The sequence below is a fragment of the Fusarium oxysporum genome, chromosome 3, assembly GCF_000149955.1.
Source record: "Fusarium oxysporum f. sp. lycopersici 4287 chromosome 3, whole genome shotgun sequence".
NCBI lineage: Eukaryota > Fungi > Ascomycota > Sordariomycetes > Hypocreales > Nectriaceae > Fusarium > Fusarium oxysporum.
Window position 1 is genome coordinate 5,308,968 of NC_030988.1, and position 12,328 is coordinate 5,321,295.

Genomic DNA, 12,328 nt, shown 5'->3' on the forward strand with positions numbered 1-12,328 from the left:
TATCACGTCGTGCTTGATCCAGGGTTTCATCCCGGCGAGTTCATCGCATCCAGTTAGTCAATAGCTCTTTCTTTCCCGCAGGCGCGCTAGTATCAAATGAAGATCTTTGCTTATGCAACCGGTCGCTCATCCGAAACCAGTTTCTAGGTAAACTCTCTGACAGAATCTAGAACTACTTGCAGAAACTGGTTGATAGTTTGCAGTGCATTCCGCAATAATTACTGATCATCTGTGCTTACGATGAGCCAGGATCGCTGGATGTCATTAGCTTTCCAACCCTGAAAGTTCAGATTATCCCGGACGTCATCGCATAGCCATCGCTTTCCCATCGTATACGTAGCGTTGATCTCCCGGTTATATGATTTTTCAGATGCCGTGATAGGATATCGTGGCTTGCAGACGGCAACTCACAATACTTACACTCCGTTCTATACTGAAGGGCTAGGTATAGGTGCAGAGCGGACCTATCTGCTTGCTTTGGTAGCTCATCTGGATCGGGAAAATGCAGGGAAATGACAAGTAGATTAACCTTTTGTCGGTGATTTTTAGATATGCCATGTTTCTCTTTGAGGTGACATCCGACGCGATCATCGTCTGTCTTCAATGCAAAACCACAAGGCATGCAAATAATAGCTTGGTATAAGATATCATAACAAAGCTCAAGTCTCCTAAGCGTCTATACTTGGCTGGGCGTAATATTTTGCTAGTGAAGTAGGCTTCTAGAGGATGCCTGGAAAGATATGCTAAGACGTTAGGACACTTAAAGGTTTTCTGGGATGGATGTAAATGCTGAGATTATCAGTAGAAGAAAGGAGACGCAGCAGTCTAGAAAGGGTTATTATGATTAAGGTCAGCTAATTCCAGAGTCTGCCTGTGATTAGTGCTTTGCCTCGTCACAATGATTTCAGCATAGGTGGCACGGATCACCATGTCATGTAACGGGCCCCGTTTTGCGATCTGGTAAACGCGACCTGAACAGAAACGGGGCCCGTTACGGGTTCAGAAAATCCATGTTAGTTTCCATAGTTTTGATTGGCCTAAAACTGGTAACGGGGCCCGTTACCGACTAGAATATTAGAGTAGTAGAAAATGGAGATTCTGATTGGTGCAGAAGTGGAAACGCGCCGCATTTCTAGTCTACATGCTTGAGTAGGATAGGCCTGAAGTGCAAGAAGTATTCTAGCTTCTTGATTGGATTGAGGCATCTTATTTGGTTAAGCATCAATTGATCAGAAAGAAGGTAAGGTATATGAGGGGCTTTTGTCTCGCTCGCTTATCGTGTACGTTATCTGTAAAGAACACGTCCATAATTTCCAGGCCCGTCACACAGTTCAATTACCATACGGAGGTAGCTCATCATGTCTGTTTCTCTGCGCCTCATCACCAAGGGACAGTGTTCTCCTCTCGGATCTAGGTAAGGCCCAATTAATTGTGTTCGCCGAAGAATCCGACACAAACGAATCCGCTGAATCATCGTCCTGGAACACTTCCCAGTCTTTGGATTTACTTAGGTTTGGAACAGTGTCTTCCCATAATTCATCGAGTTTCTTCTCGTGAACTCGAACTTCATCCTCGTCCTGGCCATAATGCTTCCTCAGATACATACAAATCTGTCTTGGAAGTTGTCTGTGGTCGGTTGACATAAGCTCATCAAAGCTGTCCGCATCTGGACAACCACAGATTTTGTTCGTCGTTTGGTTTGGTATTGTTCCACCGTCCATTCGGTCGAGGAAACGGTTGGACATGTAGGTGATCCGGCAATCAATGATTGTGATTGGGATTTCTTCAAGCACCTCCCATTTCACATGTGAGCCGCCTTGATTTGGATCTGATCGAGATAGGCCTACTGTGATCTGGAAAATACCATTAGCACATCTGTTTGTTATAAATGAAACGCTGTATATTATTTCAAGGGTCACTGAGGTAATTAGGATAGGAAGATTTATTTCTTATTTGGTAAAGTTCGGGAGATGAGATGGCGTCAGAGCGTGTCAAACTGACCTGAATATCATGGTTGACTTGGATGAATGCCGTTCGACAACTTGGCTCTAGAGGCTCTTGGTCTAAAGAGTACTCTGCTTCGATCTGCTTACAAGTCGGCAATACAAGCTCAGCAGCGATGATAGTGGGTTCTCGATGAGTTACGTTTGGCAGATCTTCCTCAATACCCTGCCATGATTGGATACCATCGTCGCTCATGTCCGTAGGGAATGGTCTCGCATCAGTTTCTTGGTGATCCGGGGAGTCATCCCGCTTTAGAGTAGGCTCTGTTCCTTTTGAAATCTTCTCAAGGAGAACGATTATATTTTCGCTCCTTTTATGCGTAGCTCTGTCTTTAGTCCAGCGTGCACCTCTCTGCACTATCGAATAACTTAGGTACTCGACCCTCAGGTCAGATTGAAGTAGATCCAGTGTGACTGTGATTGGTAGTTTGCGGCCGATAACACACATATCATACGGTAACTCAATATGAAGATAGAGATCATCCATAAACTTTCTGGAAATCCTTCGGGGAGACTCGGTTCTTGCAACAAGCGAATATGGGACAAGGATAATCGGAAAGTTCTTGCGCAGCAACACATCGGGCCTGTTATTGGATAATACGATACTGGCAAACAAAGTCCAAGTAATATTTCCATGTACAGAATCTATTGTGTGCACCCACATAGAGTTCAGAGTAATTTCGAACGAATAATCATAGCGGCCTGGTGGAAAGACAACGTAGTCTGGCGCAGTATCCATGTTCCTTGTTTGAAGGTAACTTTGGGGAGAGCTAAATGCGGACCGAGATATGATATCTTCGTTAGTCGGTGAAACATTTTGCAAAGGGGTGCCATTGCTTGAGATCTCGCTGTCAAGCTGATAGGTACAATTATCTCCATAGGGGACATCCCTAGTGGCCGTTTGTGCATTGAAAATCATGAGATACCACGATTTCCGATAAAATACGTTTGAGTATGCTGATTCATCACGAAGCTCTCCCTTCTTCCAGGTGGTTGATCCGCGACCGTCAAGTTGTAAGCTTATAGCTCTGATTTCGACGCTCTCGTGCGCCAGAATTCTCAGTCGTCCTCGCATTGTTGACGTGCTCGGGTCGTCTTCGCCTTCTCTCGGTCTGCTTAAAACGACCATGGGAGCTTCAAGGCAGATCTCCCAGGATAGATTCAATGATGGAAGCAAGTTCTTTGACAAATCAGATATCGAAGAACTAGGAGCAGAAGCACTACCCCTTGTCCAGGACTCTGGTACTCTGAAATGTCTTTGCACTTCTTGTGAAGGGGAATCTGAAGCGAGATTCAGGGTTGGAGGAAGCTTTGGTCCTGTACTTGCAACCAATACCCGTTTGCGGTTTTCTAAATCAACAGAGATGTATTCTCTTACGCTCTTGAGTCGTGAAACCAAATCGGCCGTCTCGTCATGTATGTGGCCATTTACTCGCTCTGAGATCTCCGTTGCCGATATCAGAGCTTCTTCGGCCGTCTCGAAATCTCTCGTGTTTTCGCAAGATTTTGCTAACCCGCTTAAAAGCCGCAAAAGGCTCTTTTCGCTTATTTCTGCTGGCTCCGATGTGTGGACATAGTCAATCGCTGCAGTAAAAAGAGTCTTTGCAAGATCTGACTTTCCCATGGATAGGTACACGTCAGCACCACATGAGCATATCGTGAAGTAAGGCTTGGCAAACTTCCCATGTATTGGATCCAGGTGGCACTGGTCGATGTATTTCCATATTGTATCCAGGCACCGGTGAAACACGTTGAAGAACCGGTGTATAGCGTCCATGCCATTGAGGGACTGGATATGTCGTGACAGGCTGTATGAAGCTTGGACGATCCAGAGGTCTCGGTCGTTCATAGTAGCGAATCTCCATTGACAGATTGAAGCGTGCAAAGAGAACCCCAATATGGTGCAATCAGCCCCCTGCTGTTTCGTAGCCAGAAAGACTTTGCCAAGTTCATCGATGGCCTTGTTGAGCTTGATATCGCTCCGAACCAGGGCTTGCAGCTGTTCCCAGGAGGCAGTGCGGCCGATATTTTCCATCTCGTATAATGCCATATTCTGCAGAAGGGAGATCGGGATCATAAGAGGGCCATAGATCGAGCAATAAGTGATTAAAAGGGCGGACTCTTTGCTCTTAGCAATGGCAGATGCATATAACGCATCTAACATGCTAAATAGAGAATCCATTGCACCAATCCTTGTCCATATCCACACTCCTGAGTCTATCTCATACTGGGCAAGGTCTGTATAATCGTGTGAAAAACTTGTGGGAAATTTATCCAGAGACACAATTCCTCGTTGATGTAGAACTCCCGCTAGTTCCAGGGCCAATGGAAACCCATCGAGAGGTTTGGCGGCAAGTCTAGCTGCGTTTCGAGCTTTGAAGATTAGTGAAAGAATGAATCGAGTGATAGCACAGTACTCACCCTCATTACCTGGTTCTCCATGGCCTTGGTAAGCCCTCCAGAGAACAAGGGACTGAGAAGCTAATGGGTCAAGTCGTTCGACAAACACTTCTCGTAAACGGAGGGCCCCTGCTGTCACCCGATGTGTAGATATAACGCATAGAGCACCATGCTGCATATCTTGGAAAGGCCCTAGTAAGCGTCTGTTTGGGATGGGGCCATTTGCATTGTCTATAACCACAAGCCAGTTACTGTGTGAGGTTGTTCGAAGCCAGTCAGAAACAAACTGATGCGATAGAGTGTTTTCTCTGCCTGTGCGAAAGTCCGGGATTTCCTCACAAATACGACTTGCACAAACAAGCATGGACTGATCTATGCTTTCTTCAGAGCTTGCATCAATCCACAAGATGGCAGAGAACCTTTCCCCTCGCTTAGAAACATATTCGCGAGCTAGCTGGGTCTTGCCAGAGCCTGAGATTCCGCATAAAACAGCACCTTTTCGCTGATTCGAAAGTTCGAGGCACGATACCATATCTGATAGCTCCTTTTCTCTGCCGAAAAAGCGATCGGTATTTGGTGGAAGATCGCATAATATAGCGCCGCAAGGCTCTTGATTTCCTTCACCTGAAAACTGGTTAGAGGTGAACAGTCTGGTGAGATGGACTAACTACCCTGTGCTGGCACTGCCTTCCCGGGACCTATCTCTCGAAGCACAGCTCTTGCATAGGCTGCAGCCATCGCAGCAGCGTACGGTTGCCATTCCTTATTCTTGTGCTCATCCGCATAGTCACATACCCCTCTAATAACACCAACAGGTATGCGGTTCACTGTCCCTGCAGCCTCCATCTCCAAGCCGATAATACCATACTGATCTCTAAGCTCATCGCGCCTACGAGAATGCTTGGTCAGTTTGTCCCCAGACCCAATAGAACCATACCACACGCGCGTGCGCCTGCTGATATGTCTTAGCTGACGCTGCACAGGCCTTTGGACGCCCTCATTGTTGAACTCATAGAAAATATCCTGTTCTTGGCCGGGGTCAGTAAAGACTCCGGTTCGATGCTCCTTATCCTTGATTCTGTCATAGAAGGGTAGGAAGATATCGGTATCGTTTGGAGCCATCATCCTGATGTTACCAATTGCTGATCTGACCACGGTCTCAGTAGTCGCCAAGGCACGACCGACTCTCAATAGCTGGAACCCATCCGGAGTCTCTTTCCCGAGATCATATGCAACTAATCCTGCGCTCTGACCATCTGGAAGGCCGACAAGAACATCGCCAAGACGGATATCGATGGGCGGTATCTTTGTCAGATTGGGAAGACCAGCAGCAACTCCAACGAGAAGACCAAACCAAAGGTTGGGGAAGAACTTTTTGATCTGGCTCGCTAGAGCTGCAGCTGAGCCAGTTCCATATTCTTGGCCAGCGGGTAGGGTCGCAATGATAATATTGTGGCCGTTGACATCGCCTGCAAGGAACACATAATCGTCACCCCGGCTCATCGGGAATCTCCCCTCATGACAGTTATCAAGCATGTGGAGGGCTGCTGTTGCCTCTATTTCTAGTGGCGCGATCCATGCGATGGTGTATAACGCCGAGTCTAGTTCTTTCATAGTTGCAGTCGGGCTTCGTTCGTTTCATTTACTGGAAGTCAAGTCGAGCGCTGGTTATTTGAAGGGCTGAAAAGGAATGAGGCTGCGGGCGGCTGCTCCCCATGTTTCTTTCTCTCTGCAGCTGCAGCCTGATCCGCATATCGTCCAATGATGACGGAGCACATGTTCAATAAGTAGGGTAATCCTCGTCCACCAATCCGATGCTGATACGACTACAGAGTGCTTACGCTTTGTGCATAGCCAGCGCGGTTATTATATAAAGTTTCCCATTGCTAATATAAATCGTTTATATTGTATAGATACCTGCTGACGGAACAAAATCGATTTAAAATAACTGAGGCCTCTTTTATTAGCTAAAATATAGAATGGCGCACCCCCGCCACCATACGCGAAGCAAATCGTCCGTATTCATAATGAGGCGAGACAGGAAGCTCCATTACAGCCAATACCTGCAATGCAGTAGGAGGCTTTTGTTTTTTGAGGGCGAGCCCATAATACACGTTCCTTCGTCAGGTCGGAGCTATCTTCGCGGAGCGGGCCGATCTGCCAAACAACTACTTGATGCTACTGATAATATGGCTTGCGGGGTAAAGCGTGTCACCTCGCAATTGAGGAAACATACGACAGCCAATGATTGCCCATTCGGTTCCCCTCACTGTCATGCCGCAATTGTCCTCTTGCATCACTGAGTGACTCGCCGAGCCGCTTTTGAGTTGCTCGCCTGCACTTGTCAGTCAGTCACAAGTGCCACTGAACGCCCGATAGACCTGTTGCTTCCATCGCTGCGTGGGTCAGTTGCCTGCCGTCAAGCTCTGTGTGGTCAGTCTGTGCTGAGGGGGTTTTATGGCTGCAGCCGGTCAAGCAAGCCGTTTTGGGGGTTTTTACAGGGTTTCCATCAAACCGAAAACGGATATAGGCCAAGGCTGTTTTCTCTTTCCTCGGAGAAGGAATAAACTCTGTTATCCATCCCTTCAGTGGTCCTAACGCCCACTACACGGCAGAGCCATGCTTTCGGAACGGGCCAAATAGCATTAGAGTAATGCTACGAATGTAAGCGAGATGATCTAAACCAAGGCCATTTTTAGCTTGTCTTTTCCGGAGAAATAGCAGGCATCTAGGTCGGGTTGAATTAATCATCTCCTTATATATAAAGTCATCATGCACTATGTTCTCTTCCATTTTAAAATTCAGCCGATCAAGCCGCTTCCTACTTATTTGCAGCGACAGGGGATTGGTACACTAAACCATACTATATAAGCGAAGGAAGGCGCACAGGCCGAGTAATTTTTGTATTCGCACCCAGAACCTAAGATCAAAAGAATAGCAAAACCGCATTAGGTAAATATAATTGCTGCTTCCGGCAAATTGTAACAAAGGCTGAGCCTTTCGAGCTCTTGCAACTTTGCTGGAGGTAAAGTGGGATGGCTATGTTGCCTATAAATAGAGGAGCTGGCCATTATGACTAAGCATATATAAATATAATAGATAGGATAGAATGGCAGAGATAGAGTAGATACTATATGGAGACGATAAACATGTGAGTTTCAGTAGACGATGGTAATGAATGTTATTTAGTTCTGCAGTAGTTAAGTTGTTGAACTCGACAAGGGTCAGCCGACGGAAACGCGACGCGTTTCGTGTTTTAGGTTTTCTGATTTCATTAGGGCGATACGAGAAACGCAGTGCGTTTCTATCGGGGAAATATGGGGCGAAAATGCTAGGCGATGATTGGTCAAAAACAGGAAACGCAATGCGTTTCTGCCGATAATTCTTGAGTAGGGTCTGTCCTTTCGCATCCCATAATGACAATGATCGCGGGATGGAGAACTCGCCCCATAAGTATGGCGTAGAGTTTTGCTTGAAACCAGGAATCTTTGCTAGCTGAGAAATTTGCCCAAGAAATGGTACTACAAGCCAAAGGTAGTACAGAAGAAGCTCCCCAACCTCGCGTGGTAGATACCTATGTATAATCTTGGTTGTGCCAGTGATACTATAACCCTTATGGTAATATGTTACGAAGCTGACAAGGCCATTTTCAACGAAGATATTTCGACGCCCCCCTGACCCGTCTTCAGGGTTGGAGTGCTGAATACAAAGCAGTTCTGTCCCGCGTGCTGGCTGACCCCCGGTGATGTGTACAAGAAGGAGCAATCGCTCGAGGAATGTGTCGACTGTGGATAAATATCGGCCTACAGTTTGTAACCGCCATTTGGCAGTTTCTTCATTCTCGAAGAAGTCCCGTCGAAGGAACGTTTCTTTGAGGATTCGATCAAGTATCCACCTCCGATGGCCATGCAAGACCTCGTTCTGAAGATGACAAGTAAAGTTCCAACCAGGAGCACTTTCGGACGGATCATCGATGATTGATCGCAGGCTAAATTGTGGCACAACTTTCTCCCTTTCTGTATCAGGAGGCACTAGGAGCAACTCCGCCAACTGGCTTTGTGCCGCCTCCACTTCTGCAGAAACCAGGTCACGAAGCCCAGTCATCGAGAAATGCATTTTCTTATAGCTCAGAACCTCGTTGTCGTCTGACCACATAATGTGGCCAAGGCTTGTCGTGTTGTCTTTTACCGTCTTTCCGTATGCTCGAAGTTTCAGTGACCAGCTTATCGGCGATCTCGAGTCTTTTGTCATAAACCTGTCCTGCATTTCTTCTAGGGCGTGAGTCGGGACGTCTGCTTCGTCGAATTCGACTGCGAGAAGCGCTCGTTCGGCGACAAGGAGCTGGCCCATCTTAATGAGCGCTGAGAGCTTTGGAGTAAACTCGGCAGCCTCAAATAGTTTCTGTGCATTTGTATATGCAGCGTCTTGTCGTATCCCCATTACTGCTAGAAAGCTGACAACAATGCTGTCATAAACATCGCCATATAACTTATGGTCCGGCAGTGAAACCATTAGAACAAGACATCTATCGTCAAGCTTCTTTCTGAGTTCCACAAAACAATCGCGATCTTGTCCATCGCCACTCCCTGAACTCATTTCTATCGCCGTACCAATGGCATCTACCATCGCCACTGCCTGTCCCTCTGTAAGTCGGTAATGTAGTTTTGGGCCGGCCTTTAGCCATGCTAGGCGAAAAACATAGCACATCAAATGCTGAAGAACGCGGCTATATTTCTTATATGTTTCTTCTTTTAAATTATGCAGAAGTGGCTTGCGAGATGATCGACCAGCAATGGATGAGTTGAGTCGATGCTGGTCGAAAGCATTCAACTTGCCATCCTGAAGCGAAGTCCGCGATCGAGCAACCACGCGTGCAAGAGAGTCGAGAAGAAGGGAGAGTAAAGTATCAGAACTGCCTGGGCAGCCTACTTCATACGACTTGTCTAGATTCGGAAGTGAAACTAAAGCGGCGACCTGCAGGAGCTCGTGTTTGTGGGGCTCCAGGAAGCGGGGCCATTCCGTGACTCGAAGCCATTGGGATTGATGTCTCGGGTCTGAAGATAGAAGGCTTATGTCAAAGCCAGTCTGGTTTGATATTGCTGAGTTTTCGTTTTCTTGCTGAGCAAGCTGAAGGTTTATGATGTCCTCGAGTCTAGGCTGAACAAACGCGGGGCTGATGTTGGCCGCGTCACTTCCTGCATCAGATCCAGATAGGCTTTCCTCTATTTCCTCGTGAACTTTGCGAGCCTTGACGATAAGGTACCTGCATTATGGGCCGTGGAAAAGGGTTTAATAAGCGACTGGAGTCCGGACCAGACCGGCCTGGGTTAAACCTTTGACCCCTCCGGCCTCTCCCCTTTGTCTACGCCCTGGTTGGTGCAATGGTTGATTATGCACCTTTTTGAGATGGTCTTCTATTGCTGTGCGACCTCGGCAGACATACCGGTCTCGGTCGTCTTGGCAAAGTAGGCAACAAATTCCATCGTGAAAAATATCAAGGAACTGAATCGGTTGGGCGATCGGCAACGGTCGCACATTCTTACATATCTCATCGGCGTCTCGTATGAGAGGTAGATGGTCCAAACTTCGTTCAAATAGCTTGATGGCAGCAACCTTAAAGGCACGCGTTGTATTATGGTGCCGTCGTATATGCCGGGCGATATTGGTTTGTGGTACAATGCCACACTGTTTGCAAACAATGATACGCCAAGAGGGATCGTAGTAAAAGAGATCTTCAAGTTCCATAGTGAAAATCGTTCATAGTCTAATAGTCTTTTGATAGTACGAGCTTTTATTTAAACATTATTAGAGGAAACCTTGAGTCGAAATTGTAGTAAAGAGAATAATTGGTGTAATAAAGCTAAAGTACGCGTTTACGCGTATAAACACGCGTCAGTAATGCGCCCGCAGACTGTCGATCGAAATAAGAAAGCATAAGTCAATATAGTTTGATTATATGGGAATAGACGGGAGATAAACACACACGTGAGAAATAAACAGGGGGTAGGCGACAATTAGGGGTACACGACAATTAGGAATAGAAGAGTAGGGTTATTATCGGTGATAACCCATGACCTTCGGATGTCATTCGCGACCAGCTCTGAAATAACAAGCCTTGCTGGATGTGATCACGTAGCCAGTGTCGCGTCTGCTGCTGAGCTGCGAGCTTGATCTCTTTGCTGTGCTTTGTCTTCGCAGGGGCTAGTATAACCTTTTCGCTGATAGAGCGAAGACCACAATGTTTACAGGCCGAACCCTTGTATACCGTAAGGTTTGGGTGAAGCGGCGAGCCGTTTGGTCGCAGTGGGAGTGTCTCTGGGTTTGGAAGGTTGAGAGAATAGATTAGAGGCTTCAAACCACGGAGGGCGGACTTAAGTATATGATGCTTGTCGCCTGGGTGACGTGGCGCGCGCGTAGGGTTAATGGCGAAGCCGCATTCGATATAGATTATTGCTGGCTCTGGTGAATTGCAGTACAAGCCGAGACTCTCGAGCTTTTGGAACTGACTCGGCCGCAATGTGACAATAGCATCAGTGTACGTCGCGAGGCCTGTCATATTGATAAAGTTGAGAAGGCAGCAAGAGGATCGGATACCCTCTATGAAGCCACATTTAGCCAAGAATAAAGAGAGAGCTTGATTACTGCTTCCTTCCTCCTAATCGACGCAACCGAAATTACTACACGCTGTAAAGTTTAAGAGCGCCGTCGTCTACATGGTTGGCACGGGCCTTCGTGGAAGAAACGCGGCGCATTTCGCGTTCTCGGTTTACAGGCCTGGATGGAAATGCGGCGCATTTCCAGAGGGAAAATTCGGGGTAAGAAAATGGAGATTCTGATTGGTGCAGAAGTGGAAATGCGGCGCATTTCTAGTCTACATTCTTGAGTAGGAACTCTACCCCATGTAGAGTGGGGCCTTTAAAAGAACTCTACTAGAGTTCCTAAAGTCATTGACTACTAGGCTTTAGGGCCTTAATGAACGGGCCGTTCAATTAGCTTTAACAGTGTTTTCTACGACCTAGCGGGCTGGGTCGTTGCTGACTTATGGATAGAAGGCTTCATCCCATTTTCTGGTGACCCCTCGCAGCAGCATCCATTGGCCCATGATACTCGGGTCTGCACCATTCTCAAGTAGCAGTTTGACATTATCTCCGTGCCCATTCTTGGCGGCCCATGACAACGGTGTCCCGTCCTTATCCATAATGTTCGGGTCTGCACCATTCTCAAGTAGCAGTTTGACATTGTCTGCTTCCTTATTCCAGACGGCCCACCATAACTCGCCCCCAGGACTTTGGCAAGTAGCATCCTTGAACAACAGCTTGACGATGGCCTCGTGACCCTTCTCAGTTGCCCATGACAACGGCGTTCGACCCTTGTTGTCCATTATAGTTTGGTCGACATTCCCTGATGCCAGTAGCAACTCGACGACGTCTTCTTGTCCGTTCTCCGCGGCCCATGATAGTGGAGTCTGGCCATAGAAATTATCCTTGACGTTTGGGTCGACTTTATCCGATGCAAGCAACAGCTCTACAATGCGCATATGGCCGTACCTGGCTGCCCACGATAGTGGCGTCCGGCCCTTGTTGTCCTTTATATTTGGGTCGACATTTCCTGATGCGAGTAGCAACTCAACCACCGCCTCATGTCCCTCTCTGGACGCCCACCACAGCGTGGTGCGAGAATACGTATCCTTCAAATTCGGATCATGATTTAGCTCCATAAGTGCACTCACTGCTTCTTTCAGTCCAAAGCATGCTGCCAGGTGCAATCCTGTTGTGTTCCTCGGAACTTCTTGGCTATAATTTGTATGTGATGAGTAGCGTTTCATCACCATCATTGCTTGACTCGATGCTTCGACGTGCACTTTGCTCTCGAGAAACTTTGTGACGCCTCGTAGGCGTTGAAGTTTTGCGAGCATGATTTCCCCA

At 47.2% G+C, this 12,328-nt stretch overlaps 3 protein-coding genes across 3 annotated transcripts in view; all 3 read right to left on the minus strand.

The window, feature by feature from the left end:
• Positions 1-1,331: 1,331 nt before the first annotated feature.
• Positions 1,332-6,017, minus strand: FOXG_21831 (uncharacterized protein; the record flags this gene model as incomplete). Its single annotated transcript, XM_018402200.1, has 4 exons — positions 1,332-1,853; positions 2,002-4,376; positions 4,425-5,027; positions 5,075-6,017. 4 exons carry the CDS (start codon positions 6,015-6,017, stop codon positions 1,332-1,334), a joined length of 4,443 nt encoding a protein of 1,480 aa, XP_018254964.1.
• Positions 6,018-7,603: 1,586 nt separating this feature from the next.
• Positions 7,604-9,886, minus strand: FOXG_14929 (uncharacterized protein; the record flags this gene model as incomplete). Its single annotated transcript, XM_018394998.1, has 3 exons — positions 7,604-7,616; positions 7,690-9,625; positions 9,847-9,886. The coding sequence occupies 3 exons, from the start codon at positions 9,884-9,886 to the stop codon at positions 7,604-7,606; spliced, it is 1,989 nt and encodes a 662-aa protein (XP_018254965.1).
• A 1,556-nt stretch (positions 9,887-11,442) lies between these two features.
• Positions 11,443-12,328, minus strand: part of FOXG_14930 (uncharacterized protein) — a gene marked incomplete at both ends in the record, with an annotated part of 3,431 nt that continues 2,545 nt past the window's right edge. Inside the window, one exon of the mRNA XM_018394999.1 lies at positions 11,443-12,196. Within this exon, the coding sequence (XP_018254966.1) occupies positions 11,443-12,196 (754 nt within the window). The remainder of the gene's footprint in view (positions 12,197-12,328) is intronic.